Source organism: Cokeromyces recurvatus (assembly GCF_025118155.1).
Source record: "Cokeromyces recurvatus strain NRRL 2243 chromosome Unknown BX663scaffold_2, whole genome shotgun sequence".
Taxonomy (NCBI): Eukaryota; Fungi; Mucoromycota; class Mucoromycetes; order Mucorales; family Mucoraceae; genus Cokeromyces; species Cokeromyces recurvatus.
The window spans coordinates 298855-324922 of NW_026251388.1; the positions used below are offsets into that span (position 1 = coordinate 298855).

A 26068-nucleotide genomic window follows, 5' to 3' on the forward strand; every position below is an offset into this window, starting at 1 on the left:
GTCTCAGATAAGATAAATAACACAGTTTAATTAAACTTGCATGTTTTAAGTATAGAACAAGAATATATATAATGAAATATGTATGCTATATATGCTTAAATAATAAATTAGATAGTCTACTTATTATTGCTACTTTACTTCTTAATCAATAACTCCGTATTTGACATTGTTTCCTCTTTTTATATATGCTTTTTTGTTTTCTTCCAAATGTAATTACTTTTGAGACCTTTAAGCTATTACTTGAATAATAGAAGACTTCAAGTATGTAAATTGAGTGAAATAAAGAGCATGCAATAGAAAGCACAATAGGGCTAAATGTTTGTAATTGATAAAAAAAAGCATTTAGGAGTTCTATATGGAATATACTTTTATACAAATGGTAGATACATGACTGAGGTTCTCTTTCAAAAAAAAAAAAAAAAGGAAGTAGTATAACAAAAGTAATTGTATCCTCTAATAGATTGAACGACATGAAAAAAGAGACTTCTCTTTATAAGATAGCATGTTAAGAATGAGTTATGTATTCAGTAGATGCTTCTTTCTATTCACTTTGTTATATAGACAATTACAATTATAACAGAATACACGATCATCTCATAAAAATGACTAAATATTTACGAGCAAATTCATACCATTTGTCCTAGAAAGGTAAATATACAAATACTATAAAATAATTCAGCTTTAAAATTGAAATTATGTTATTAATAGATAACGCTTGTATCAAGAAATCCATAGCTTGTGTAAAAATGTTGAATTGAGTAGAATTTATACTTATAAAAGATATAAAGAATCGTAGTTTTTTTTTATAAAACATTATCCCTTTGTCTCCTATAAAGCTCTATATTAAACTATTGAACAACATTATATTCTTAAAGATCTATAGAATGCCTCCTTCTAGAGTGGAGTACAATTAGCTTCTATTTCATGCAACGTAGCATTCATTTTTATTATTATTATAAACCTAAACATTGTACAAACAGTTCTGCCTCATACAAATATATGTGCGTATAAGTAAATACATGTATTATATATTGTGAAAAATGTGAACAATCCTTTTTCTTTTTTCCCTTTTTTTTTTTTTTTTTTTTATTACTAACTATTAAAAATTTCCTTCATAAAACTTTTCTAAAAAGGTTGTTGGCTTGGGTGGCATATTATCTTTAGCAAAGTAGTTCATAATATGGTTTGTTTGTTTCCAGACATTCATCACTTCCTGATATTCCATCTCTCCTTTTGCATATAAAATATCACGAGCTTCGAGTGTTTCAACATATCGATGTCTTTCGAATTCTTCACGAATTTTAGCACGAATTGCTGAAGAAGGTATACTGATCTCATGAAGCTTCATCATTTCAGGAACCTACCAATATATAGAGTATAATTAGTTTATTTTATTTTTTTTTTTTTTGAATGTTTTGTGAATTTCAAATCCTTGAATTTTAATGTCGAAATTGTGGGGTAACATACAGATTTTTGCCATTTTCTATAGAGTGCTAATGCACGAGTTCTAGCTGCTTCAGCTGACGGAGCAGATGCTGTAGTAACAGCAAGGTGGGCAACGCCATAAACTTGAGACATTACAAATTAATAAAGAGTGCGGGGGAAGAAGTATAAGAGAACAATTATTTTTTTTTTTAATACACATATAAAAAAAAAAAAAATAGGCACATCTTTAACCCCAGAAACCATGATAATTTGCGATTCCTTATGTAGCCTCCAGAATTATTTAATTGGATAAAGAGAAATGACGTAAGCATATCATGTTCCTATCTTTACTATAATATTCATAGTGAAGTAATGCAAGCCAAAAAAAAAAAGAAGCTAATAAAGTATTATTATTATTTAATGGTCTTCTTCTCATGTTTTACATAGTGTTGAATTAAAATTGAATTCACCTGTTGCAATATAGTTGACAGGGATCATTAGCAAGTAGGGAGTAGTTGTATTTATATCCTAAGTTCTAATACGACTATGAATTTTTATGTCTTCAGTATATAACCGAAGGGTTTTTATAAATCATGAAGCACTAGAAAATTAACAGTCTGATAGTTTCCATAGAAAGCAATTAATAAAGAAATATACATGTATTCATTTTATCCGGTAGAGATTAGTCTGTATCTTTCTCCCTCCTCTCTCTCTTTCTCTATATATATATGTATATTCATATACATATACTAGTTTTATATAAAATATAATTTCATCATCAAGATACTTCAAATATAGCTAATTTTCTTCTTCTCTACCTAAAACTGTATTGAATAAATAATAAGCAATTTAGATTTCTAGATTTTAGTGCTTTTTTTTTCTTTATGAATCTAATGCAGATCCTTCTTTTCTTTAATATATTTATATTACGTTTTTATTAAGCCCTAATGGAGTAGTAAAAAAAAAACCCCTACTTTAAGTGTAATCAAACAAAGTTGAACAGCACATAAATGCATTCAAAACATATACATGTTATTAAAGCTATTAATAAGTACGCCAATATACATGCAAGTACCCATAACGCGTTTTTTTTTCATAGTATAAAACAGAGATATTTGTGCCTTATATTTTAGTATTATTAAAAAGTACTATATTGTTTCGATCAATTTATAATTAAGAGCGATTCATTACACTTTATATTATATGTATGTTATAAATCACTTTTTAACCATTGAAATCTTTGTAGCATACAATTCAAAAAAAAAAGCATAATGTATGATACATTCAAGTCAACAAGTAAAGTAAGATCAAATAATAAAATTAACCTGACTTGCGCTTTTGGTTAAAGAATGATAAAGTTCGCCTTCTATTTCTACTATATGCTCTATCAATGCAGTTTGAGCAGATATAATTCCAGACTCGGCTAAAAAGATAACATACTTAGCTGAAGACCATAATAACGTCAACTTTCAAGTGTCGTAATTGGATTACTAGGAATAATTATCATTGGTTTATTCGTGTTGGGCGGTGGTCTTGACTATAAACGTTATTACTTCAGGTGTAATTCTCACTACATCAGATAGAACTGTTCGTTACTTGAGGTACAGTTGCCGTAACTTCAAATATAATTGTCGTTCAATCAGTTGCAGTTGATAATACAGATGCAGCTGATGTAAGTACAGACAAAGCAGATAAAATAATTTTCATTCCTGAAGAAATTATAGATTCTACAGATAAAATGATTGCCTCTTCTAAGGAAATAATAGAGTCAACAGATGATACTACTTAGTCAAATGATGATACTACTTCCCCCCTCCCCGCAATTGATGATTATAATACTGTTAAGCTCTTACTGTTGAGAAGGCGTTAAATCTAGAAGGGTAAGTAAATTATTAGAGTGGGTCCCCTTTTAGGAAGATTTGGCATGATGCTTTTAGAAATAGAGCTTAAAGTGGGATCACTACCAGTGTAAGGATTGGTATAATCAACATCAAAGTACAAGTAGAGACAGTATAATGACGTGTTTCTTTTCTATGACTGTGGGAAGATATTGTTCGTGTTACAGAATCTATTTTCTACCCAAGTTATTGTATACATCAATATTTATATATAAACAAAGCTTGTACAACTTCATTAAGCTAGATGTTTGTATACAATTAAACAAATTATATGTATAAAGTAATTAAAATGTCTATTGTAGTATAATGATTGATTAAATGAATTTCTAATAAAAATTGTAAAGAAAAAAAAAAAGAAGCCACATATAGTGAAATGTAAAATAAATTAGACTTGAGGAGCAGCAACTGCAGTAGTTGTAGTTGTAGTAGAGGTATTATTATTTGATTTTTTATCTTGAAGTAAATCATAATATAATTTAAATCGCTCAAGAACAACAAACGTAATGATTGTTTGAGGACCTAAACGAATAAATGCTGGAGTCCAACCTTTAAAGAATGAAGAGATACCTTCTGCTTTAAACATTTGTTTCATTATTGTTATAGATGACATTCTACTATTACTATGGTCAGCAGAAGCTGTTGCAGACATAATACGGGTTTTAATGACATCAACAGGAGAACATACAGTGGTAGCCACAAGTCCCTATAAAATAATAAGCATTAATATAATAATAGTCATATTAATAGCAATCTTACAGCAAGTATACTAGATGCTAAATGAATAGGAACACCATCCTCCATCGAAGTGTGTTTTAGTAAAATATGCTTAAACATATCATAAGAGACACATTGCGAGGAAGTCATTAAGATGGCTCTATTCATATTAGGACCTACGCCACGAAATAATGCTGAAACTCCCTCTTCTTTTGTGATACGAATAACACCATCAATAGCATGTTTGTAGTTACGACGTTGTTCATAAGGTAGTTGACCATCATTCTGCATACGAACATTGATTACATCTCCAGGGTTACCACATGCTCCTCCTAAAGCACCAGCAATACTGGAACAAATTAATAACTGACCAAGGCTGGCTTCTATTAATAATTTAATTGGATGAGTCATTTTACGTTATAGTTTTATAATCTCCTTTTTTTTTTTTTTTTTTTTTTTTTCTCCCCAAACTTTTTTTTTTTTTTTTAATAATTACTTTGATGAGTGGTAGAAGTAATAAAATCTTTTAATTTTTCATAGACGCCAAAACGAACAGTTGAATAAGTAGCTTGTCTAAGTATAGATGCAGATAAGCCTGCATAAAGTCTAAAAAATCCCTCATTTTTGGCAATCTTGACCATTGTTGAGAACATGCCTAGCTTCAGATTACCTTTCGTAGTTTGAAGTCGAACTTTAGTTAAATCAAATGGATGAACAACGATGGCAGCAACGCAAGAAGCAGTTCCACCAAAATAGAATGGGTATGTTTTCTTTACCGTTGCCATGATATTATGTAATCAATGGATCGTTAATAGAAAGAAAAGTATGAACAACTTTGAGGAGAAAAAAAAAAGCTGGAGTATTTAAGACTGTTTTTTTTTTTTTTTTTTTTTTTTTTTTTTTTTTTTGAATCCAGTTCATTCACCTGATTTAAACAATAAGAGTATTGAAACTAACTTTTGTACTTTCTGTTTTTCATTTCAAATATGTGTAAATGGAGTCGAAAACTATAAATATTATAGCACTTTAAATGATCAATTTACTACCTTAGTTTAGCATATAAGATGAATGTATAAAAAGAGTCTTTTTGAAATATATCTATTATATATGATTGAGCATATATCAACAGATTAATCAATTCTTCTATAATACATATATACATGATTACATATAATGACAAACTATCAATAATTCATAAGAGCATAATACAACATAGCTAATAACGGTAAAGAGCACAGAGTATAAGAAGTAGAGTGTCACACAGTTATTTGTTGATATGTCTCAATTAGGTATACTTTTAGTAATTATATCAATTGAATGTATTATCTATCCTTCATGGATGTAGTAATAAATCCTTATTAACTGGGTTTAAAGCTTGATTCTCAAGAAGATGAGCAAAAAAAAAAAAAAAAAAAAAAAAAAAAAAAAAAAAAAAAAAAAAAAAAAAAAAGAAAAAAAAAGTAAAATGTTTCAACTTCACTTTTAGTTAGTATTTTTATTCAACAAATTTGGCTTTCGTTTTCTTGTCAAATCAAAGACATATTGCAATCTTTATTCATTCTTTCTTTTTACATTTGAGCTTATATCTGTGTAAAGCAAATATATTTATTATTTTGTGCTAAAGGATCGTTCAAGTATTGCTCATATAAACTATTTATTAAAAAAAAAACAAATATACATGAACCTAGAGCATTATTCATTGAAATAGAGTGAACTATAGGTTTGAGCTTCAGAAGAACTACTATTTTTTTTTAAAGAAAAAAAAAGAGCTTAGTTAGCTGATTAAATAAATGTTTTCTGCCTATATCGTTTGATATTTGCTGGCAAGATATTAATGATGATTGAATATTCATTACACAAAATATCAGCTATGAGTTAATGTTAAAGAGTAATAACTAAAGATATTTCTTACAAGTATTCATAAATTTAATTTATCCCCTCTCTTCTCCCTTTTTTTATAGCTTCTTATTTGTGCTAAACAACTATTTTATTAATTAGATACCAAGAGATGCTGTTTTGAATATAGTCATTCCTATACAGTATTAGTTTATAAAACAATAAATTCAAGTCTACTAACTAACTATGTGAACTAAGAACTTATATATAAACTCAAAAGTTATGTAGCTTACAGTGAATTAAAATCTTATTGATAAATAAGTAGTATCGATAACAAAAAAAAGATTACTGCCTAGAGATGATAATATAAAGTCTTTATCTAACAATTTTTAGTAAATAATTAAGATAATAATCATTCTATTTCTGAAATTAGTATATATTGTGAATAAAAGACTTAATGTTAATAAATTTAGGATCGCTTGTTCTATATTAAAATAAAAAATTTTACCGAAATTTTAAGGGCAATAACACATAATAGGATAGTAAACCTTTCATGTATTAATATCGTCTGTATGTTTCAGGTAGTTAACTCGAAGAAAGATGCCGCAACAGCATTTAAAAGCATCAAAATTTATATTGAACCTCTAAGATAAAATAAATAAAATCACAATATTAGATGTTATATAGGCAAAGAAAATGAGATAAATAAAATATATATAAATATATTTTTTTATTTACAATATTTGTCTTGGAGAGTTATATAATTTCCCTAAAGGCATTAAAGTTAATACGGCTTGTAAAACTAAAAATCATAGGATATTATTTGCTAATTCTATCATAGATAATAAATAAAGTACATATTCAATTAATAGTCTGTCGCTAGATGGATATTAAACTGTGGGCTAACTGCATTTTAAGCTTTAAAATAATTATGTAAACCCATTTGGTTATATTTCCAAACAGGATACATAAATTAACTATTGTATTCGCTACTGTTCATGATACTGTTCCTCATGATCCTAGAAAAAAAAAAAAAAAGCCTTTTCTTGAATTTCATTAATTTATTATGTTACCGATGTTAAGATGTTCAAGAAATAAGTAAATTTTTATAATAGCCTTAATTTTGTTATTATTATTATTATCCTACTAATCTTTCATACATATAACATATAAGAAATCGAGAATCTCTTTTTTATTATACAAACCAGTTGTCTTATAGTGTTCAAAATAAATTTAGGCAATAATAAGGAATAAAGTAGTTCTCAGTACAAATAAGGATTTATAAAATGATGGTGAAGGAAGGAAATCAAGTGTATAAGTGATCATAAGAAATGTTCCTAGTTATATCTCTATATTCTAAAGAAAACTTTGATGATGATATAATTGCTGTATTAGGGGATATTTAAATGAATTCAGTAGAGAATGCTACATTATATTAATAGTTTCCTTTTATTTTCATTCTTTTTTTTTATTACGTCCACATACCTATTGATGATAAGGAAGAAAAGATTTATTGTATGTACATATACATTTATATTTTTACTATATATAACAAACTAAATTATCCTTATTTCTTCAGATAGCATTATATAAAGTAAAGAAACTTGGTATCTTATCTATGTATTTAGAATATTATTACAGAAATAAGATAAGTGATGTAACTAATAAACGAAATGATGGGTATATAAATTATCCTATTCTTCATACCTTGCTTTTATTTTAATCTAAAAGTTGAGTGTAATACAGACGCGGTTTAATCTTTTAACCCAAGTGACACTGATTATTTTAAATGCGGGGTAAATTAGGATGAAGGATTTGATACTTGATTTAAAAGTGTCATTGACTTATTCATTTTCTTTCTTTTTTTTTATTTTTAATAAAGAAAAAATATGATCTCTCCTATCTTAATTCGTAAATCTGATAATATCTTTACTACTCAGAAAGTAAATTCAACTAAATAACTAAAATAAATAAATAAATAAATTCACTGTTAAATTCTATATGCTGTACAGTTAATTCCCTTTTTTTTTTAAAAAAAAAAATTAGATTAATACATGTTCACTTGCTACCACAGCTCCTATTATTCCTACTCCTGATGAGCAAAATACTGTAAGGTTTTCAACTATAAATCAATCAATCAATCAATAAAAATGATAAATAATCTTATATACATACATTTAGACTTTCCCTAGAAAATATGGAGATAAACTTATAATAACACTTATTCCTGGCGATGGTGTTGGACAAGAGGTCTCTGCCTCTGTAAAGGATGTTTTCAAAGCAGCAAATGTTCCTGTTGAATTTGAACAATTTAATATCACCGGATTGACTCCTCTAGATGATCCTCTCCTCCAAGAATCTATGAAATCTCTTCGTCGTAATAAAGTTGGTTTAAAAGGTGCTCTTTTCACTTCCACCTCTAGTTTAGATCATAAATCTCTCAATGTTAGCATACGTAAAGAACTTGATTTATATGCTTCTCTTTCTATTTGTAAGAATGTTCCTGGTGTCAAGTCCCGTTTGAATAATATTGATATAGCTATCATCCGTGAAGGTACCGAAGGTGAATATTTGGGATTAGAACATCAGGTTTGTATTTTTGTTTATTCAAACATGCAAAAATAAAAATAATAACATTTGCAATATTATACTCAAGTCTGTACCTGGTGTTGTTGAATCTCTTAAAGTTATTACTCGCACTAATACTAAACGCTTGGCCCATTTTGCATTTGATTTTGCTGTCAAGAATAATAGGAAAAAAGTTACAATTATTCACAAAGCTAATATTATGTAAACATAGATTTAAAGAGAAGAAATAATATGTAAGTAAAAAGTAAATATTAACTGCTTCCAATTATATAGGAAACTAGCTGATGGACTCTTTTTAAAGACCTGCCGTGAAGTTGCCAAGGAATATGCTCATCATAATATTGAAGTGAATGACATGATTATTGATAATACGGCTATGCAACTTGTTTCTCGTCCTCAGCAATTTGATGTTATGGTTATGCCAAACTTGTATGGTAGTATTGTATCCAACATTGTAAGTAAATGTATATTATATACTCAAGACATCATATTATTTATTACTAATCTGCATATAGGGTGCTGGTTTGATTGGTAGTCCTAGTTTGGTTCCAGGTTGTAATATTGGTCCAGAATATGCTTTATTTGAACCTGTATGTTGCTATTATATAACTATTATTAATTATGACTCATTTATTCTACTTGTCTAGAGCTGTCATCATGTTGATCTTAATATTCAAAATCAAGATATAGCTAACCCTACCGCTATGCTTTTATCTGCTGTTATGATGTTAAGATACTTAAAACTAGATGAATATGCCAATAGAATTTCGACTGCTATCTACGAAACAATCCGTAATGACAAGTTTAGGACTTTAGATATTGGTGGTAATAGCAGTACCAAGGAGTTTACGAATGCTGTTATCAGCTACCTCCTATAGAAAGCATATTAAATAAATTGTTTTTGTCTTTAATTTCACTTATTTTATTATATTTTATTTTATTTATTTTATTTTAATTTTAATTTTTTTTTTTTTTTTTTTTTTTTTAACTTGTATATAATGGCAACTCTACCTCAATTTGCATCATCAGCTACGTCAACACCAAGATCAGTTTTACTACAAATAGAAGATCAATACAATAAACGTATTGATGATGATATTGCTAAGCTTGTCGATTGTTTTACAGATATTGTTAAAGTGGGAGAAGTACGTAAACATCGTTAATAGTCAAAATTCATCTGCAAGACTAATTTCTTTTCTTTTTTTTTTTTTTTTTTTTTTTTTTTTTTTTTTTTTCATTTGCAAAGAACAAAGATAAAGACAAGTTTAAAGTGGCCCAAGAAGGGTATCAAATAGAAAGTCAAGCTGCTCAAATTGTAAGTTATTATCCAAAGCATATATAACATGCCAACTCACTTTTCTCTCTCCCCCCTCCTTATTTTTAGGTTCGATCTTGTGAATCTTTATTATCATTAATTGGAGAATTAAAACAAAACTTGTTACTTAATGACACAAAGACATTGACCACTTTACGGCAAAAAAAATCAGAACAATTAGTAGAAAATACTACAGCAATTAAAGAAAGATTAACACTTATGAAAAAAGAATTGGCAGACACCGTTTATGACTTGGAATCTGTCTACTATCGCTCCTTATCAGACCCTTAACCAATATTTATATGTATTTGTATTTTTTTTTTACAAGATAATTAAAACAAATTTAATAAGAAAAAAAAATAGACATTTTATTTTTTAATTATTATATAATGTAATTTCTTAATTAAAAGAGAAGGGAAAAAGCATTATTATTTTATATATACATGTATATACATATATATATATATATATATATATAAACTACAAGGGAATAAAATTAATTTTCTAAAGGTTCCTCCAAGTCTTCTTCATTTTCATCTCTTTGACCAACAAATGACTGCAATTCAACCAACTTACGGAATACACCATTTTCTCTACTTAATAATTCATCATATGTTCCTAACTCGGCGACAATTCCATCACTTAAACATGCAACCAAATCAGCAGAACGGATAGTAGAAAGACGGTGAGCAATAGTCAAAACAGTACGACCTTGCATCAAGCGATTTAAAGCATCTTGGACCAAGACTTCAGAAGCTGAATCAAGTGCACTTGTAGCTTCATCCAAGATTAGAATCTTGGGATCTTTTAATAATGCACGAGCAATTGCAATCCTTTGCTTTTGACCACCACTTAAACTGACACCACGTTCACCAACGAGTGTATCATATTTATCAGCGAATGTATTAATAAAGGAAGCACAATTGGCTTTGATAGCAGCATCTTCAATTTCTTCCATCGTTGCATTCTCACGTCCGTAGGCGATATTTTCAGCAATTGTACCAGCAAATAAAGTAGGTTCTTGAGAGACAATACCTACTTGCTCGCGCCACCAATGTAAATTAATATCCTTCATATTTGTGTCGTCAATGAAGATATTACCAGCAATAGGATCATAATAACGAAGCAAAAGGGAACCAATCGTAGATTTGCCAGATCCAGAAGATCCAACAACAGCAATAACTGTACCTGGCTCAACTGTCAAATTGAGGTTTTTAAAGATGTGTGAATGAGGACGAGTCGGATAACTAAAGTTGATATTCTCAAATTTGATCTTTCCTTTCACTTCACTTAGTATTTTACCACTGTCCAAGAGGATTGGACTTTGACGTTCCAATAAAGCAAAGATACGATCAGATGCGCCTACGCCCTTCATAATCTCAGAATAGAAAGATGTCAAACCGCCTAGGGATGTACCTACGTAGGCAGTATAGAGCATAAAGGAAGTCAATTGGCCAATAGAAATGACATCTTCCATCACCATTTTGCCACCATACCAAAGAACGGCTAAAACGGCTAAATTGCCTGCTAAACCTGAACCACCAAAGAAGAGACCACTAGCGAGGGCTTCTTTTCTAGCCAATCTAAAGACATCCTGTACACGAATACTATATCGTTTTTGTTCCTCTTCTTCTTTTGCAAATGCTTGTACAGTACGTATATTACCAATACGCTCCTCTGCAACCTTTGTAACTTCACTTATTGCGCTTTGTGTCTTTCTGGATAAAGTTTTTACATAACGACCGTAGACGATACCAAATAAAGCAATAGGAGGAACAATCACCATCATAATACCAGTCAGTTTAGGACTAATGACTAACATCATTGTAGACCCTACAGAGGCCGTAGCTAAAGCTCTATCATGTATTTATAATCAGATATACTCACTGATATATATATATAAAAATATCTAAACTAGTTCGCTTGTCTTTTTTTTGTGTTACCTTAATCCATCACTCACATTATTTGTCAAGCTTCTACCGACAATTGCTGTATCTGTTGATAATCTTGAAATCAATTCCCCAGTTCTGTTTTTATCAAAGAATGCCATATCTTGTCTTAAAACTGATTTAAACAAGTTATTACGAAGTCTTTGAATAATTCTTTCACCAGAGATTCTAAAGAGCAATACACGTCCCATGTTTGCTGTTGCACCTACTGCAAATACCAATGATAATACACCTGCAAACTGTGGCATAGTTAAACCTAAATAACCTTCCATAGATGGGTGTGTGACTATATCGATGATTTTACCCATTGAGAACGGGATTGACTATGTATGTATATGTATATAAGTATATATATATAATCATCGGTAAATATACAAATGTATTTATTTTCTTTTACACAGGTATCTGCTTACCATTGTAATTGCCGAGGATACTACTAGTAAGCCAGTAGCAGCTAGAAGCATATATATATATGTATAAATCAACTTAGACTTCTTTTATATATGTATATATATATATATATATATAAAGGGTATAATTACCGGTTAAGTTCCTTAACTCGGGTCTAGCCAAACGAAACAACTTTTTTACTTCGCCCAAATCCTCAGGTTTTTTTGGTGATTTAATCTCTTTATTAGCAGTCGTCTGTCGACAAATATGGGTTGTAGTAAACGAACGTCGTATGATTGGCCTTTTAAAGGCTAAAATCTGGGGATGAGAAATTAACAACGCAGGTGGTTTCCTTTTACATAAAGGTGTTAACTTAATATTTGAAGACAGACATCTAAACAATAGCATATTGTTTTATTTAACAAAAAAAAAAAAAAAAAAAAAAAAAAGGATAAAAGAGATGAATAATGATGGTAAATTAATATTCTATAAATTTTAATCTCAGGGGGGAAAGAATAAAAGGTTTTTTTTTTTTTTTTTTTTCAGCATTTGACAGTGTTGCGGCGTTTAGACAAAAAAAAAAAAAAAAAAAAAAATGACAGCAATAATTATACAGTCAAAAATTGTGTCTTTTTTTTTTTTTTTTTTTTTTCCTTTTTTTTTTTTTAATACATACTTTAGTTTTTTTATTCCCTTAAAATTAAATTATACATAAATGCATCAATCAGAAAATTTAGATTCGATACCACAACCTAATTTACGTTTAGTTGAGACAAAGTCACACGCGCTTCACTATGGCTGGGTATTTTGGTTCATGCATCGATCTCCAGGAGAGAAGATTGTAAATTATGAAGGCGCAATGAAAAAAATTGCCACTTTTAATACGGTATTTATAAAATAAAAAATAGGATACATTATTTAAAGTAGAATCATATTATTCTAAATAAATTTCGGATTTTTTTTTTTAAAAAAAAAATAAATAAATAAAGATCGAAGAATTTTGGGCAGTTTATAGTCGTCTTCGTCGTCCAAATGAATTACCAAATATTAGTGATTATCACTTATTTAAAGAAGGGGTTAGACCCGTATGGGAAGTAAGTGTTTCTTATTTATTCATGTGAATAATTTGTACATTTACTTGACTTTTTTTTTCTTTCTTTTTTGTTAAAAAAAAAAGGATGAGGCAAATATTAATGGTGGAAAATGGATAGTTCGAGTGAAGAAAGGATTAGCTAATCGATACTGGGAATCGTTAGTATTGGCTATAATTGGGGATCAATTTGATGTTCAAGATGAAATTTGTGGTGCAGTTTTATCTATAAGAGGTTCAGAAGATATTATTTCTGTGTGGAATAAAACTTCTTTTGATGGAAAGATTAATCTCAAAATTAGGTAAAATTTATACACATCGATCTAAAAAAAAAAAAAAAAATTTTTTTAACTTTAAACAACTGATTAGGGATACCATTAAGAAACACTTAAATTTACCAGCAGAAACGACAATGGAATATAAAACACATAATGATGCTCTAAGAGACAATTCTAGTTTTCGTAATACGGATGTTTTCCGATAAAGATAATATATTAAATCGAATACGTTGTAATCTTGCTTCTAAGGGAAGAGAAAGTAAAGAAAAAAAAAAGATATTATTTCTATTGTATATAAATGTGTTCAATAAGAGTGATAAAAGTATAACAGAATTCTTCTAATGTTTAAAGAAAAAAAAAGGCGTTCATTAAGCTATACATATATGCTCTATGTATTCAAGTAAAGGAAATGGATAAGATAAATTATATCACGATACATAGAGTCATGTTAAAGATAAACGTATTATATGATAGATGGGTCTTATATATTAAATGACTATAAATTATAGCCTCTTTAACAATGGATACGTAGTGCATATAGTTTATGAAAGAAACTACAAGTACACTACTAACTAATGCTAGTATAGTTATAAACGTAATAATAAAACAAAATGTAGTAGTATAAAATCATCATTCCTTTTCATTGTAGTTTATTTTAATTTATATGCGTTTACATTTATACAAGTGATATAAATGTAAACGTATACAAATATATGTATTGTCTTGTATGTATTATATGTATATGTGTTATGTGATATATTAAACTTTTTTTTTTTTTTTTTTTTTTTTTTATTCTTCTTATTTTCTTGTTTTTTCTTCTTCTTCTTTCTTTTCTATATCTGATAATAGAGAAGATGTAAGATTAGGAGCATTCTTTAATTCATTAATAGAATAGAGTCTAGACCCAGATGTTATACCTTCTTTACTACTACTACTACTACTATCTTCTACTTGCTTCGCATTAATACTGTTAACAACCTCTGTCGGATATAGTTCAGCTACAGAATCCCTAATCTTTGCATACCATTCTTCCTCAGTTTTGCCATTTAAAAATGCAATAATCTCAACTGTCATATTATCACAGCCTACTCCCCCTGTGTTGGATGAATCAGCAAGACAATTATCCATTAATCTTTCACATATTTCTTTTAAAGGAACATTATTAGCTACATGTTTTCGAACAAAAGTAGCTACTTCTTGATTTGTCATGCAATCCCAAATACCATCACAAGCTAATACAATAAATTCATCTTTATCTGTCATTTTGTGTACTGTAATATCAGGATCAGCTATAAATGTATATTAGTGAGTAAAAAGTATACATACAATACTTAAATTTATTTCTTATTGTTACCTGTAACAGCTTGTTTCTCAGGTGGTAAATCGGTTGCATTTTTAAATTCAAAATCACCTAAAGCTCTTGATAATGCAAGGTTACCTATTTATTTATTTATTTATTTTCTCCATTAAAACCGAATTATATGTATATATCTACTTGATATGTAAAATTACCATTAACACGCCCCATTTCAACATATCCTCCAGCATTCTTAATACGCTCAGTTTCTTTAGGATTTGTTGGCTTATGGTCTTGAGATAATGCAACAGCTATGCCATTAGCACAGATAATAGCACGAGAATCACCAGCATTACTCTACATAAAAAAAAAAAAGGTTCATAAATTATACTCTTTATAAAACATGATATAAACTTCTTACAATGTATAAAACATTATCCTTTGTTAATAATGCAACAATCGCAGTACATCCAGAAGGCTCATGTTCATATTCAGGATCTTAATAAAAAAAATAAAATAAAGTGTGTCATTATTGTGTCATTTTTTTTTCTTCCATGGAAATTGAAAAAAGAAATACCTTCACGTAAATTTGCATCAATTTGAAAAAAGCCTTTTCGTAGACTATCCTTATACTCTCCCTTTTTAAAGTCTTCTGAATTTATGACAAGTTCCGGAAGTTGTTGGCTGCTATATTTTGCTATGTTAGCACCTAATGAATATCAAATTATGTAAACATTCAACATATATAAATTGACACACTTTTATTTATTTATCTTTTTTGCTTTACCTCCATGTCCATCAAATACAGCAAAAAAAGCAGTGCCTGTATTTTCATAGTCCAAGATATGTGTATGTGCATCTTCCATACCTAAACAAGAAATTGAATATAAGAAAAAAAAAGAAATACTTTCCATTTATACACTTACTTATTCTCCAGCCTTGCATGGAAGAAGCACCAAATAGGAGCCTACTATTTTTTCCCTCGGTTGTATGCTTTGTTGTAATGGGCGAAGCTAATATTTGGCCCATGTCGTTTCCTTTAAAAATCGTAAACACGTTTGTGAAAAAATAAATAAATGAATGGCTTGGTAAGTGAACTTCTTTTTTTTTGTTTACTTTTTAACTTTCTATTTTTTTGTTACTTTGATAATAAAAATAATAAAAAAAGTCAATAAGCTATAAACAAAAAATTTTTTTTTCTCTTGAAATACACTCACAAAAAAAGAAAAATAAAAATAAAAAATAAAATGAAATGGAATAAAACAATGACAATGTATTTACTAAATATTAATAATAGAGTTTTTACATTTCAAAATCAAACAATGTTAGTATTTTTCCGGACGAATCAAAATTAATTTTAAGACATTTAGCTTACCTTTTTTGGAAAAAGTAAAAATGGAAATTAGATGCATGTTTAGACTTTTTTACCTACTAGACATCCAATAATGTTAGAATGCTAATTAATAATTGCCAAATAATAATTTCTAGTCCTGCGCGCCGAGAGACAGTAGATGCAGGTGGCTCTTTGAGACTGAATTTATTTGAAGAAAGCTTGAAAGCTTAGCTTGGAGGGCAAGTAGGTGTGCCTAATTTTATAATCATAAGCCAAATAATCCTTTATAAACATTTTGCTTACAACACAACTAGTGATAGCCTCAAGCGTTTGAACCATAAGCAAAGGTCGAAAAAAAAAAATGACAACCTCCGCTCGGCGAGATCCCACACCACACCCACCACCAGTAATAAGATAAATGTTGTCCGTATAATCACCTTTTTTCTTAAAAAAAAAAATCTTAGATAAACTGGTTTTCTTTCACTTTCTTACTTTATTGAACATGTCTAATGAATATCGGTCTGGCATTATTAAAATAAAGAAAGAAACGGTTTTCAACAATCGACTGGTATTTAATGAAGGTCAGAACTTAATAAAAAATGTATATAAAAGTTTTTACTAACTGATATTATAGCAAACGCCAAGTGTACCGACTGTGAAGAAGTAGGACATTTCAATAAAAACTACTACAAGTGCAAGTTTTACAAAGAAGCAGCCGCTGATGATGGTACGGCAATTTAATATTATACTATTTATATATAATAATGATTATGTATAGTTGGAACTTCAAGCAAGAAAAGAAAGCAAAGCAAAAGTTTGAAGCAAGCTAAACAAACAGCAAAACGACAAAAGACCACAAATGATAATGTGACCAATCTTCATTGTAAGAAATGCTGTGGTGATAATCATTCTACAACAAGATCTCCCCTATGTCCATACAATATAACACCTAAAGCTAAAGTATTAGAACAGAACCTTGGCACTAATTACAAGGCGTTCACAAGAAAATTACTTTTTGATAGTTGTATCAATCAAGCTCACCGCCATATTAAATCTAACATCATACAGACATGTGCTGCCGTGAGGGATATCACAGTTAGAGCCAAAATTTTTGTGAATTACTATGTCTTGTTGAACCCAAGTGGACAAGTCCACAATGGTATCTTTAAGAAAAACTTTTGGTACAGCATGTGTCAACTGATAAACAGCCAAAGAATCACAAACCAGAAAGACATACCAGCCGAATTAATTAATATTTGGAACGATTTTCATAACAGATACAGACATGCCAAAGTGAATATCACACTTCTTCCAGGTGCCAGTCAGTGTATCTCAGAAGCATGCACTGAAATCGAAACGCTGTATAATAACATGATTGTCGAAACATTCGAGCTTAAGCTTCTGTCTTTTCTTCGCTACAAGGTCCAAATGCTATTACCGGTAAGTGTAACATTTCATTTTTCTTTTTTTATGACAATCACTTACATAACAAATCAATAGAATGTCACAAAACGCTCTGTAATTGATTCAATCTCTCGTGAATACTGCTACCAATTCATTTGCCAAGGGAACTCTATCTGGCCTGAAGATGACTGCATAAATGAAGGAGTAAAAACAGTCATCCGCGATATGTGCATACCTTTCAAGCAGGCACTAAACAGAAAAGTTACCTTGAACGAACTTGCAAAAGATCCAGGTGCATTTGTCCAATTTTTATTATTTCTCAATGCCGGATTGGAGCGCGAAATCGAAGAACATAATCCTTACGATGTGAGGCGACTCCCACTGCCAAAGCTCATTTCGGTGTTACCAAAAGCATCAGCACATTGGAGATCAATCACAATAAGTGTGAACGCTTTATCATGTTTTACAAAAACGTCACTGCCACGGGGATTTCAAAGACAGCTAAGATTGTTTTATGATGTTTTCAATTTTGGGAAACTGCGATACAGAGAGTGAGTATAGATAGAGATTGTATCAAATCAGACTTATGTATTTCTTACTTTTATATTTGATACGGACTGATGGGTTTGTTGTGGATTTTTTGTTTTACAAAAGATGTCAAGCCAGTTACGGTCCTTCTTTGCAACGCTTTGAGTTGACTCTTCGCGACTTCACTTTACCAGAAGTAGCAAAGGATTATCATCCAATTTTTGTTGACCCTGGGAGAAAGTCTGTATTCACTGCTGTAAGTGGTTTAAACGAGTCTAGGCACCCAATAATCCGCTGCAGTACTAAGGAGTATTATCATCTTACTGGTTCGACTGTTTTTTCTGCCCAGCAGCAATTTTTGAAAAGTCAAAACGGAATAGAGGATATTGAATCAAGAATCCCCACAACCAAGACATCAAACCCGGAGCGTTTTTTAGACTATGTTCAATATCTGTTTGATAACATAAATACTTTATTCAACTTTTACAATTCCAGTACTGCAAAAAAACGCTTCCAACTTTATCAAGGGAGGCAAAAAGCACAAGAAACTATGGTCAATATGCTTATAAATGGCGACACCAAATATAATCGAAGTAGGAGAAACAAGAAGAGGCAGAAAAAGAAGAAACAAAAGAAGAAAAGAAAGAAGAAACCAAATAAGAACGATACTATCAAGTATAAATATTTTCTACTTGAATATATTCAAACAGTTATTAATTCAATTTTTTTTCTTTAGAGAAAAACTGAACAAATGGAGACCCATCAAATACAAAGAAGACAAGACAAAGGTTCCTCTGATAGTATTTGGAAGTGGAATGTTCAATAAGGACACCAATAAGATCAGGACGCTCAGATGTGGGGTGACGGGTATTTTATGGCGCGCGCTGAAAAGGCGAGAAGCGGCTGGACAACTTATCACAATCACAATTGACGAGTTCCGAACATCCAAAGTATGCAGTAAATGCCAAACTCTAACCTTGATGCCAGCCTCGCCTGTTACTAGATTGAGTGTACTGGTCTGTTCTTCTTGTCATACTCTTTGGCAAAGAGACATTAATGCCTCCCGAAACATGATGACAATCTCTATCAGCATTTGGCAGGGACGAGAAAGACCAACACCTTTTCAACGCACTACCACCACCACCACTACCACCACCACCACCACACCGCCACAGTCATCGCTGTAATAAACACAGCTTACCTAGTGTATTTAGATGACCACATTCACTCAACTTCTGTTGTTTGGATGCTTTACAGGTAAGCGTCTGAAAATTATGTTTACTTTGTTTAAAAACTAATCTCACTTCTTCTTCGTTTGTCTAAAAAAGGTAAACTAAATATTTAAAAACTTATTTTGATTCGTCCAGAAAAAAACTAACTTCGTCCAAATTTAAAGCGTAAAAACTGTAGACGAATTAAACGCCCCACTCTTGAATTGGATCCCATCCTTTACTTACCAATGACTACCTCAGAACGTAGCCGAGTGCTTCGATGGCGACTTGGCTGGCTACCGGGTGGTAAACCTAAAGAGTGTGTCTTTCATCCGTCCCATAATTGGAGCCGACAACATGCTATTGAGTGCTTACATGTACATCATCGTCTCTACATGCCTACTTCAGTCGAAGATCCCATCTCGTTCCTCCTCAACTTGCTTCCACTACATAAACCTCGTCGTCCTTCTGATTGTACGAGCTGGTATACTTTATGGCCTATTCTTTGTACAATTCTACATGAACTTGATTACTACTTCCATGATGAATTTCCTCCTGATCCTATCGACCCTGGTCTCAAGCTGTTGAATTGGTTATCCAAGTAATAGTGTGTGTCTTCCTGATCACTTTAATCTGGTTTGTATTTAAATTGTTTCTTCTCACTTTCTCACTTTTTCGCTTTTTCCTCCTTATATTTTCTCTTAATTCCAAAATACTGCTCTTTTCTTTTTCCTTCTCGTTTTCCTTTTTCCCTTCTTGTCCTTTAGGAAGGTTTTTATTCTTATTTCCCCTCTATAACTGGCTCGGGCAATATTGCGCATTTATTTCGTCGCTACATGCTCATTGCCAAAAAATTTAAAAAAAAAAAAAAAATAATAATAATAATAATAATAAAACTCAGAATTTAATCGTAGACGAATTAAAATTAAATTTCAGACTCAATGATTACCATTTTTGGACAGACCACAAAGGAATTAATTTTTGAACCAAGTGTAATTTCATACGTTACCAGTAGCTATCTCTAAATATCTAAAAGAGAAAAAGGTTGTTTACTGCAATGTAACAATGAGAAAATACTGTTGTTTTTTTGGGGGTATTTTTTTTTCTTACCAGCACCATCTTTCCATATCGAAATGGATATGGCTAATATATATATATATATATATATATTTTTTTTGGCTCCATAACATCAATAAACGACAGTAGATTTAAGGGCATTTAAATATCATCTTTATACAAATAAAATCACTTGATGAGTTCAATTAAAGTAAATAATCCATCAAAAAGGGGTTACCATTTTTTTTTCTATATAAAGAACTTTTAGGATAATAAAAAAAGAAAAGAATCAAGTAATATATAAATATACATATATATATATATATACATATAAAGGTTTAGTGCTTCATGTAGAAGGGCATATATATTTGAGATAACAAAAGATTAAATTTTATTAGAGGTATATTGAGGAGAAAAGAGAGGAAAGGGTGTTGTGTAATGAGAGAGAGAGAGAAAAAAAAAGAAAAAGGGAATAAGTAAAGGAAACAATAATTATTGGATTAGCTTATGACTGCTCAGTAATGTCTTAAGGAGGAGCAACGGTACCCATAGTCTCAGTAGCAACAGTAAGAGTACTAAGAGCAGAAGCAGCTTCACTAGCAGCAGAAGCGGCTTCACTAGCAGCAGAAGCGGCTTCACTAGCAGCAGAAGAGGCTTCACTAGCAGCAGAAGAGACTTCACTAGCAATAGATGAAAGATCTTCACTTGACATTGGTTCTTCCAAGTCATCAAAAAGATCAGAGAAAGCGCTTTGTAGTCTAGAAATAATGGAAGAATTATCACCAGAGTAAGTGAAAACATAACTAGCATCAGTAAAGGTTTGAGTATCAGTGTAGGAAGCTGTAACGGTTTCGGTAACAGTAACTTCGTATGCATCAGTTAATTCAACATAGGTACTGGAACCAGAAACGATAGTTTGAGTAGCAATGATAGCACGTTTAGCTAAACTGTATAAAGAAAAAGATAAGATTAATATTTAATTATCAACTGACATGATAATAATAATATATACTCTAAATGACCGATAGGATTAGCAGTAACAACAGCAACAAGAGCAGTAATAGCAGTAGAGAGAGTGAAGAGCTTCATTTTATAATAATTTAATTTATATTCTAAGTAATTTCTAAAGTAGAAAAAAAAATAAAAAAAAAGGAAGAAGCAAGAACTCAATAGCTGTATTTATATAATATTTTGAACAATACGTTTATCTTATTTAAGATTTAACTTTGCAAACAGATTGTTTTTGTATTTTCATAAATAAATAAAATAAATAATAATAAAAAAACAACAACAATAATAACTTGCAAGTAAATATATAAATTTGTAGACATATACAAAGCAAAGGGAAAAAAATGTAGTTTTTTTTCAATCTATTTATTAGTGTTATATATTATCTTTATAAATCTAAAGCCTTATAAATTCTATCATTTGCGTTAAAATCAAGAAATTAAAAATTGAACTTAAGGGCTGTCCAATGGAATGTTAGCGTAAACAAAAAAAAGACCCTTTTTTTTTTTTGGTTGAAGATTATGCAGTTCGATTTAATTCGATCTGAATAATAAACAACGATAAAGTTCAGCAACAACCCAACAATTCAAACTGTTTCCAAGAAGTCGATATTGTTGCATTTGTGTAATATCTTCAGGGAATATAAGATGAGGTAAGCAGTGAGCAGGGCTAAACGGTTGAATATCGTGACTTGAATATTGTTCTTTAGATACAAGAGAATCTAATTGATATTTTGGCCCAGGGAATGCATGTAAACGAGATATTTCAGTCGGTGAAAGGAAACGTAGCCCAAACGATAATAATGATTGCATATCATCCCAATTATATTCTACATTCTGGGTAAATAGACAGTATTTTTATTTATTTATTTATTAGCTAATTATTTATACTTTTTTCCCCTTCAAGTAATATAATATAAATATATACCTCTAAATCTTTAGTTTGTATTAAAGAGCCACTTGTCTGAATATGATGTGATCCATATGCCTGTAAAATATATACATTTTAATGTTAAAAGGAAAAAATAATAAATGTCACTTTTGATTTGCCTTTGTAATACATGATGTTAATTTATCTGTTGGCCTAACGATATCTAAACGAAATTTGTATAGTCTTAAAATATATTTATCCGGCACAAGTAATCTTTCACTTTCATCTTTTCTATCAGAAAAATCTTCCAAAAAATAAGATAATGGAGGAATGTTGATTTCTACTTGTTGACTAAACGGTGGCCATGTAGTATTTATTGTATTTTCAAATAAAGGCATATCATTTTCTTCTTCTTTTAGATAAGCCACTAAATAATACCTTACACGATTATTAGGAATACCAAACTGAGTGGGTGTTAAGAGGTTTTCAATCAAGTGGTATTTTAATTCTTTCAACTGCTTTATAAGTTGGAGTCTTGTCTTTGATGTCTAAATACATAATATATATATATATGTGTGTGTGTAAATCTCAATTTGAATATTTCTTCTCATTGTTTACCTCAAAATTCTTCACATTCTCTAAAAATAGATATTTTGGAAGATTACATAATGTTGGTAACAGATCAACTAAATGTAATAATGGCTTTGCTCGAGGATCTTCAATATCTTTTTGTAGCCCACCTGAGGTATAAGGTTGACAAGGAGGACTAAGTAACCAGCATTCAGCTTTATAAGCATCAATGTCTTTGGCTGTTAATCGATCAATAGGTTTCTATTATAGAGTAATGTAATTTACATTTTAAAAATAAAATATGTTTATAAAAGATAAAAAACAACAACAACAACAACAACTTACTGTTATAGGAGATATGCCAAAGTTATGCTTATATACTTTATTAGCAATTAAATTAACATCAAAAGCACCAACTACTTGAGCATTAATGTTTGCTATTTTTAAAGCATAATGCTATTATATCAATTTAGCAATCTAAAAATTAACAAGTATATATAATTGCTTTTACGAATTAACTATACCAAACCACCAATTCCACTAAAGAACTCTAAACAGCGAATAGGTTCTTTAGACATTGTGAAATGAAAAGAAGTTTAAATAAAGAAATTTGTTTTCGCCATTTTATTAAAAATATCTAGCTGGATAATATGTGTGAACAATAATTTTTATTTACAGTGAGAACAGTGCCAAAGAGCAGTTTTATTTTTATTTTTTTTTTCATTGGTTGGATTGTTTCCCCCCTTTTATTCATATCTAAAACTTGACAAAAGAACAAAATGAGTGCTATTTTTTCTTTACAAGGACAAATAAGGGAAAATAGATGACCAAAGTAGAAGTAACGCTATAAATGATGTTGATTCACATCATCTGAAAACTTTGATTAATAGTTGATGTTACTGCAAACCTCGGAGACCAGAATAAGGAATTGCTTATTAAAGACTCAGACACTAGAATGGAAGATATGACCAGACTTGTAGGAACAGTAATGAAGCAGCATACTTTATGTAATAATTACAATAGTGAAAAATGGCTCAAAGAGAATAAAGATTGGAACATTCTTGAAAAAAAAAAAAGCAAATTGAGAAAATGTAAACAGCAATATACGAGAAATTTTAAGATTTTGGATCACATACTTTTGAAAAAAAAAAAAAAAAAAAAAGCTGAGAACTACTTCTATAGATCAAAAGATAAATAAAAATTTATTATATGCTTATTGCATTAAAGAATTTAGTGCTTATGGATTTGAAACAATTGTAAAGCTGTGTTAGCCATCCATTTCATATTATACTAAGAAGCAAAAAGATAGACTTTCTATAGACTAATAAATAAAAGTATTTATTGAGAAAAATATGTAACACATGAAGAGAACTTTATTTATGAAGAAATAATATAAAGTCCTTTTATTTCATTTTGTTTTATTTTTGTTAACAAATATAGCATTTAAAATGTCTTTTTCTCGAGAGTCATTAACTGAAGATGTCAGTAAAAAAAGTAAAGGCATAATCTCCAGAATGAAAAGGTCATTTTCAACAAGTGATAGCAGGCCTCAGTAAATATTGTTCAAATATCTAATACTTACATATTGTTAACTTCATATTATAAATATAGGTTAAATTCAACTATTGCTAATAATATAATAGAGGGGAAAGAAAATAGGAGTTCTTCCACTGATACAATAATCCAACATGGTTTTACCGTTAATAGTAATTCTTTACCCATAAATAGTACATCTTCTAGTCCAATACCTGCTGCTTTTAAAATATACCAAAATAAGGGTGACAATGTTAATTATTTTAGTGCTTTATCGACAAGGACGCTTTGTTATGAAGCATCTAATTCATCTACTTTTAACCTATCAACTCAATTCTCTCCTTTTTTGATTAAGAGCAATAGTAATTCATCTCAATTAAATGATGATACACCACACTCGTTAACAGTAACAAGCCAAAAGTATAAACATATATAATACACACACACACACACATACATATATATATATATTCATCCTTATAATTTAGAAAGGGCGACAGAAAGAATATTTCAACAGTTAATGAAGAATTACAAGCTAAAAGCATATTTGAAAGAAAAATAGCATCGATAACAAGTGATAATGACAAAGTAGGCTATGCACCAACGCCTGCTATGTATTGGTCTCGTCCTGAAGTTTATGGAATTAAGCCATCTTGTGTTAGGGCACATGCTAGTGTTGTTTATGGTGATAAAATGTATGTTTATGGGGGTATGAATAACAATTCAGTTTGTTCAGATAAGCTTTATGTGTTAGAGCTAGGTAAGCTAAAAAAAAAAAGATGAGTATATAATAAATGAAAAAAAGTAGCTTACATAAAATAAAGATACATTTACATGGTCTATTCCTAAAGTATTTGGAACACTACCGCCACCATGTCGAGCTCATTCATTAACAGTAGATCCCAATAATGGTAAAATTTATTTATTTGGAGGTGGAGATGGGCAAATTTATTACAATCATCTTTACGTCTTGGACATTTATACTATGACATGGTCTCAACTAAAAACAAATAAGTCATTATCAGATAGAAGAGCACATTCTACAATTATTTGGAATGAAGGTTTATATGTATTTGGTGGAGGAAATGGAACAAATGCACTAAATGATATGTACAGATTTGATTTAAAGACTGAAGAATGGACAGAAATTAAGACTATTAATAATACAACAGCAAGAGGATATCATTCAGGAACAGTTGTTAACGATAAATTAATTATTTTTGGCGGTAACGATGGAAAAAGGTGTCTTCGTGATTTTCATATTTTGGATTTGGAGAGCCTTGTATGGGAGCATATGGAAGATATTGGAATACCAAGCTTTGCACACTCAGCTATCTGTTTAGGGTCATTCTTGTTTATAATTGCTGGTCGTAATGAAAGACAATATTCTAACAATTTATTAATGTTAAATTTAGGTATAAATAATATTCATATCAGTCTTTATGTCTTTACTTAATCGTTGTATATTACATTACATTTATAGTCAATATGAATTGGGAAACAAAAATAATTTATGGACAGGCGCCATCCCCAAGAGGATACCATACCTCTGTATTGCACGACAGTAGAATTATTTTATTCGCTGGCTATGATGGGTCAGTTTTCTTGAATGATATTCACATACTTGATTTGAGCTCATATTCTTATTTACCTCAAATTACTAATTTTACAATTAATATGCATAAAAAAAATGGGGTGTGCATTTAATCCAACAATTTTTTTTTTTATACATATTTGTATTTACTTGTATTTACATTTATTCATTTTTATATAT

At 30.0% G+C, this 26068-nt stretch overlaps 13 protein-coding genes across 13 annotated transcripts; 7 read left to right on the forward strand and 6 right to left on the reverse strand.

Moving 5' to 3' along the window:
• Positions 1 to 1099: 1099 nt before the first annotated feature.
• On the reverse strand, positions 1100 to 1578 carry BX663DRAFT_528821 (uncharacterized protein; the record flags this gene model as incomplete). The annotated part of the gene is made up of 2 exons (XM_051530190.1): positions 1100 to 1360; positions 1468 to 1578. The coding sequence occupies 2 exons, from the start codon at positions 1576 to 1578 to the stop codon at positions 1100 to 1102; spliced, it is 372 nt and encodes a 123-aa protein (XP_051386930.1).
• Positions 1579 to 3655: 2077 nt separating this feature from the next.
• BX663DRAFT_122510 (mitochondrial carrier) lies at positions 3656 to 4877 on the reverse strand. Its single transcript, XM_051521521.1, has 3 exons — positions 4534 to 4877; positions 4080 to 4420; positions 3656 to 4026 (listed from the first exon to the last, which is right to left on the reverse strand). Exons 1-3 carry the CDS (start codon positions 4820 to 4822, stop codon positions 3709 to 3711), a joined length of 948 nt encoding a protein of 315 aa, XP_051386931.1. The 5' UTR covers positions 4823 to 4877; the 3' UTR covers positions 3656 to 3708.
• A 2885-nt stretch (positions 4878 to 7762) lies between these two features.
• On the forward strand, positions 7763 to 9340 carry BX663DRAFT_528823 (isocitrate dehydrogenase, NAD-dependent; the record flags this gene model as incomplete). The annotated part of the gene is made up of 7 exons (XM_051530191.1): positions 7763 to 7816; positions 7920 to 7982; positions 8055 to 8462; positions 8530 to 8663; positions 8736 to 8916; positions 8978 to 9052; positions 9110 to 9340. 7 exons carry the CDS (start codon positions 7763 to 7765, stop codon positions 9338 to 9340), a joined length of 1146 nt encoding a protein of 381 aa, XP_051386932.1.
• Positions 9341 to 9449: 109 nt separating this feature from the next.
• BX663DRAFT_494289 (uncharacterized protein) lies at positions 9450 to 9683 on the forward strand. Its single transcript, XM_051525475.1, has one exon. It carries the CDS (start codon positions 9461 to 9463, stop codon positions 9623 to 9625), a length of 165 nt encoding a protein of 54 aa, XP_051386933.1. The 5' UTR covers positions 9450 to 9460; the 3' UTR covers positions 9626 to 9683.
• Positions 9684 to 9842: 159 nt separating this feature from the next.
• Positions 9843 to 11827, reverse strand: BX663DRAFT_528825 (P-loop containing nucleoside triphosphate hydrolase protein; the record flags this gene model as incomplete). The annotated part of the gene is made up of 3 exons (XM_051530192.1): positions 9843 to 9967; positions 10324 to 11633; positions 11721 to 11827. 3 exons carry the CDS (start codon positions 11825 to 11827, stop codon positions 9843 to 9845), a joined length of 1542 nt encoding a protein of 513 aa, XP_051386934.1.
• A 945-nt stretch (positions 11828 to 12772) lies between these two features.
• BX663DRAFT_494294 (translation initiation factor eIF 4e-like domain-containing protein) lies at positions 12773 to 13812 on the forward strand. Its single transcript, XM_051525476.1, has 4 exons — positions 12773 to 13002; positions 13106 to 13210; positions 13294 to 13508; positions 13576 to 13812. The coding sequence occupies exons 1-4, from the start codon at positions 12832 to 12834 to the stop codon at positions 13688 to 13690; spliced, it is 606 nt and encodes a 201-aa protein (XP_051386935.1). The 5' UTR covers positions 12773 to 12831; the 3' UTR covers positions 13691 to 13812.
• Positions 13813 to 14265: 453 nt separating this feature from the next.
• BX663DRAFT_494296 (phosphatase 2C-like domain-containing protein) lies at positions 14266 to 16021 on the reverse strand. Its single transcript, XM_051525477.1, has 9 exons — positions 15898 to 16021; positions 15708 to 15818; positions 15569 to 15649; positions 15359 to 15490; positions 15203 to 15279; positions 14997 to 15138; positions 14839 to 14922; positions 14402 to 14773; positions 14266 to 14323 (listed from the first exon to the last, which is right to left on the reverse strand). The coding sequence occupies exons 2-9, from the start codon at positions 15808 to 15810 to the stop codon at positions 14283 to 14285; spliced, it is 1032 nt and encodes a 343-aa protein (XP_051386936.1). The 5' UTR covers positions 15811 to 15818; positions 15898 to 16021; the 3' UTR covers positions 14266 to 14282.
• Positions 16022 to 17116: 1095 nt separating this feature from the next.
• BX663DRAFT_426863 (uncharacterized protein) lies at positions 17117 to 18073 on the forward strand (the record flags this gene model as incomplete). The annotated part of the gene is made up of 2 exons (XM_051522577.1): positions 17117 to 17554; positions 17615 to 18073. Coding segments are annotated over 2 exons (897 nt in total), but the record flags the coding sequence as incomplete, so codon positions are not given.
• Positions 18074 to 18104: 31 nt separating this feature from the next.
• Positions 18105 to 18782, forward strand: BX663DRAFT_426290 (uncharacterized protein; the record flags this gene model as incomplete). Its single annotated transcript, XM_051522532.1, has 1 exon — positions 18105 to 18782. The coding sequence occupies one exon, from the start codon at positions 18105 to 18107 to the stop codon at positions 18780 to 18782; it is 678 nt and encodes a 225-aa protein (XP_051386938.1).
• Positions 18783 to 18888: 106 nt separating this feature from the next.
• Positions 18889 to 19303, forward strand: BX663DRAFT_494310 (uncharacterized protein). The gene has a single exon (XM_051525478.1). The coding sequence runs from the start codon at positions 19027 to 19029 to the stop codon at positions 19231 to 19233; it is 207 nt and encodes a 68-aa protein (XP_051386939.1). The 5' UTR covers positions 18889 to 19026; the 3' UTR covers positions 19234 to 19303.
• A 1422-nt stretch (positions 19304 to 20725) lies between these two features.
• BX663DRAFT_494323 (uncharacterized protein) lies at positions 20726 to 21454 on the reverse strand (the record flags this gene model as incomplete). Its single annotated transcript, XM_051525479.1, has 2 exons — positions 21326 to 21454; positions 20726 to 21260 (listed from the first exon to the last, which is right to left on the reverse strand). Coding segments are annotated over exons 1-2 (428 nt in total), but the record flags the coding sequence as incomplete, so codon positions are not given.
• A 206-nt stretch (positions 21455 to 21660) lies between these two features.
• BX663DRAFT_465273 (S-adenosyl-L-methionine-dependent methyltransferase) lies at positions 21661 to 23374 on the reverse strand. The gene is made up of 6 exons (XM_051524034.1): positions 23286 to 23374; positions 23107 to 23217; positions 22810 to 23022; positions 22371 to 22739; positions 22249 to 22308; positions 21661 to 22157 (listed from the first exon to the last, which is right to left on the reverse strand). Exons 1-6 carry the CDS (start codon positions 23337 to 23339, stop codon positions 21855 to 21857), a joined length of 1110 nt encoding a protein of 369 aa, XP_051386941.1. The 5' UTR covers positions 23340 to 23374; the 3' UTR covers positions 21661 to 21854.
• An 802-nt stretch (positions 23375 to 24176) lies between these two features.
• BX663DRAFT_465276 (uncharacterized protein) lies at positions 24177 to 26034 on the forward strand. The gene is made up of 5 exons (XM_051524035.1): positions 24177 to 24313; positions 24373 to 24714; positions 24783 to 25054; positions 25119 to 25709; positions 25778 to 26034. The coding sequence occupies exons 1-5, from the start codon at positions 24210 to 24212 to the stop codon at positions 25999 to 26001; spliced, it is 1533 nt and encodes a 510-aa protein (XP_051386942.1). The 5' UTR covers positions 24177 to 24209; the 3' UTR covers positions 26002 to 26034.
• Positions 26035 to 26068: the final 34 nt, after the last annotated feature.

Excerpts from the sequence above, each read along its gene's own strand:
- BX663DRAFT_494294 (XM_051525476.1), top strand. The coding sequence starts at position 12,832 with ATGCATCAATCAGAAAATTTAGATTCGATACCACAACCTAATTTACGT. Across the intron at positions 13,003-13,105 it reads AAATTGCCACTTTTAATACG|ATCGAAGAATTTTGGGCAGT; the intron begins GTATTTATAAAA and ends AAATAAATAAAG. Across the intron at positions 13,509-13,575 it reads AAGATTAATCTCAAAATTAG|GGATACCATTAAGAAACACT; the intron begins GTAAAATTTATA and ends ACAACTGATTAG.
- BX663DRAFT_494296 (XM_051525477.1), bottom strand. The coding sequence starts at position 15,810 with ATGGGCCAAATATTAGCTTCGCCCATTACAACAAAGCATACAACCGAG. Across the intron at positions 15,650-15,707 it reads CATGCAAGGCTGGAGAATAA|GTATGGAAGATGCACATACA; the intron begins GTAAGTGTATAA and ends TTTCTTGTTTAG. Across the intron at positions 15,280-15,358 it reads TGATGCAAATTTACGTGAAG|ATCCTGAATATGAACATGAG; the intron begins GTATTTCTTTTT and ends TTTTTTATTAAG.
- BX663DRAFT_494289 (XM_051525475.1), top strand. The coding sequence starts at position 9,461 with ATGGCAACTCTACCTCAATTTGCATCATCAGCTACGTCAACACCAAGA.
- BX663DRAFT_465273 (XM_051524034.1), bottom strand. The coding sequence starts at position 23,339 with ATGTCTAAAGAACCTATTCGCTGTTTAGAGTTCTTTAGTGGAATTGGT. Across the intron at positions 23,023-23,106 it reads TTGGCATATCTCCTATAACA|AAACCTATTGATCGATTAAC; the intron begins GTAAGTTGTTGT and ends ACTCTATAATAG. Across the intron at positions 22,158-22,248 it reads TACAAACTAAAGATTTAGAG|AATGTAGAATATAATTGGGA; the intron begins GTATATATTTAT and ends CTATTTACCCAG.
- BX663DRAFT_122510 (XM_051521521.1), bottom strand. The coding sequence starts at position 4,822 with ATGGCAACGGTAAAGAAAACATACCCATTCTATTTTGGTGGAACTGCT. Across the intron at positions 4,421-4,533 it reads TACTTCTACCACTCATCAAA|AAGCCAGCCTTGGTCAGTTA; the intron begins GTAATTATTAAA and ends AATTATTAATAG. Across the intron at positions 4,027-4,079 it reads TAGCATCTAGTATACTTGCT|GGACTTGTGGCTACCACTGT; the intron begins GTAAGATTGCTA and ends ATTATTTTATAG.
- BX663DRAFT_465276 (XM_051524035.1), top strand. The coding sequence starts at position 24,210 with ATGTCTTTTTCTCGAGAGTCATTAACTGAAGATGTCAGTAAAAAAAGT. Across the intron at positions 25,055-25,118 it reads GCTTTATGTGTTAGAGCTAG|ATACATTTACATGGTCTATT; the intron begins GTAAGCTAAAAA and ends CATAAAATAAAG. Across the intron at positions 25,710-25,777 it reads TTTATTAATGTTAAATTTAG|TCAATATGAATTGGGAAACA; the intron begins GTATAAATAATA and ends TTACATTTATAG.
- BX663DRAFT_494310 (XM_051525478.1), top strand. The coding sequence starts at position 19,027 with ATGCCAGCCTCGCCTGTTACTAGATTGAGTGTACTGGTCTGTTCTTCT.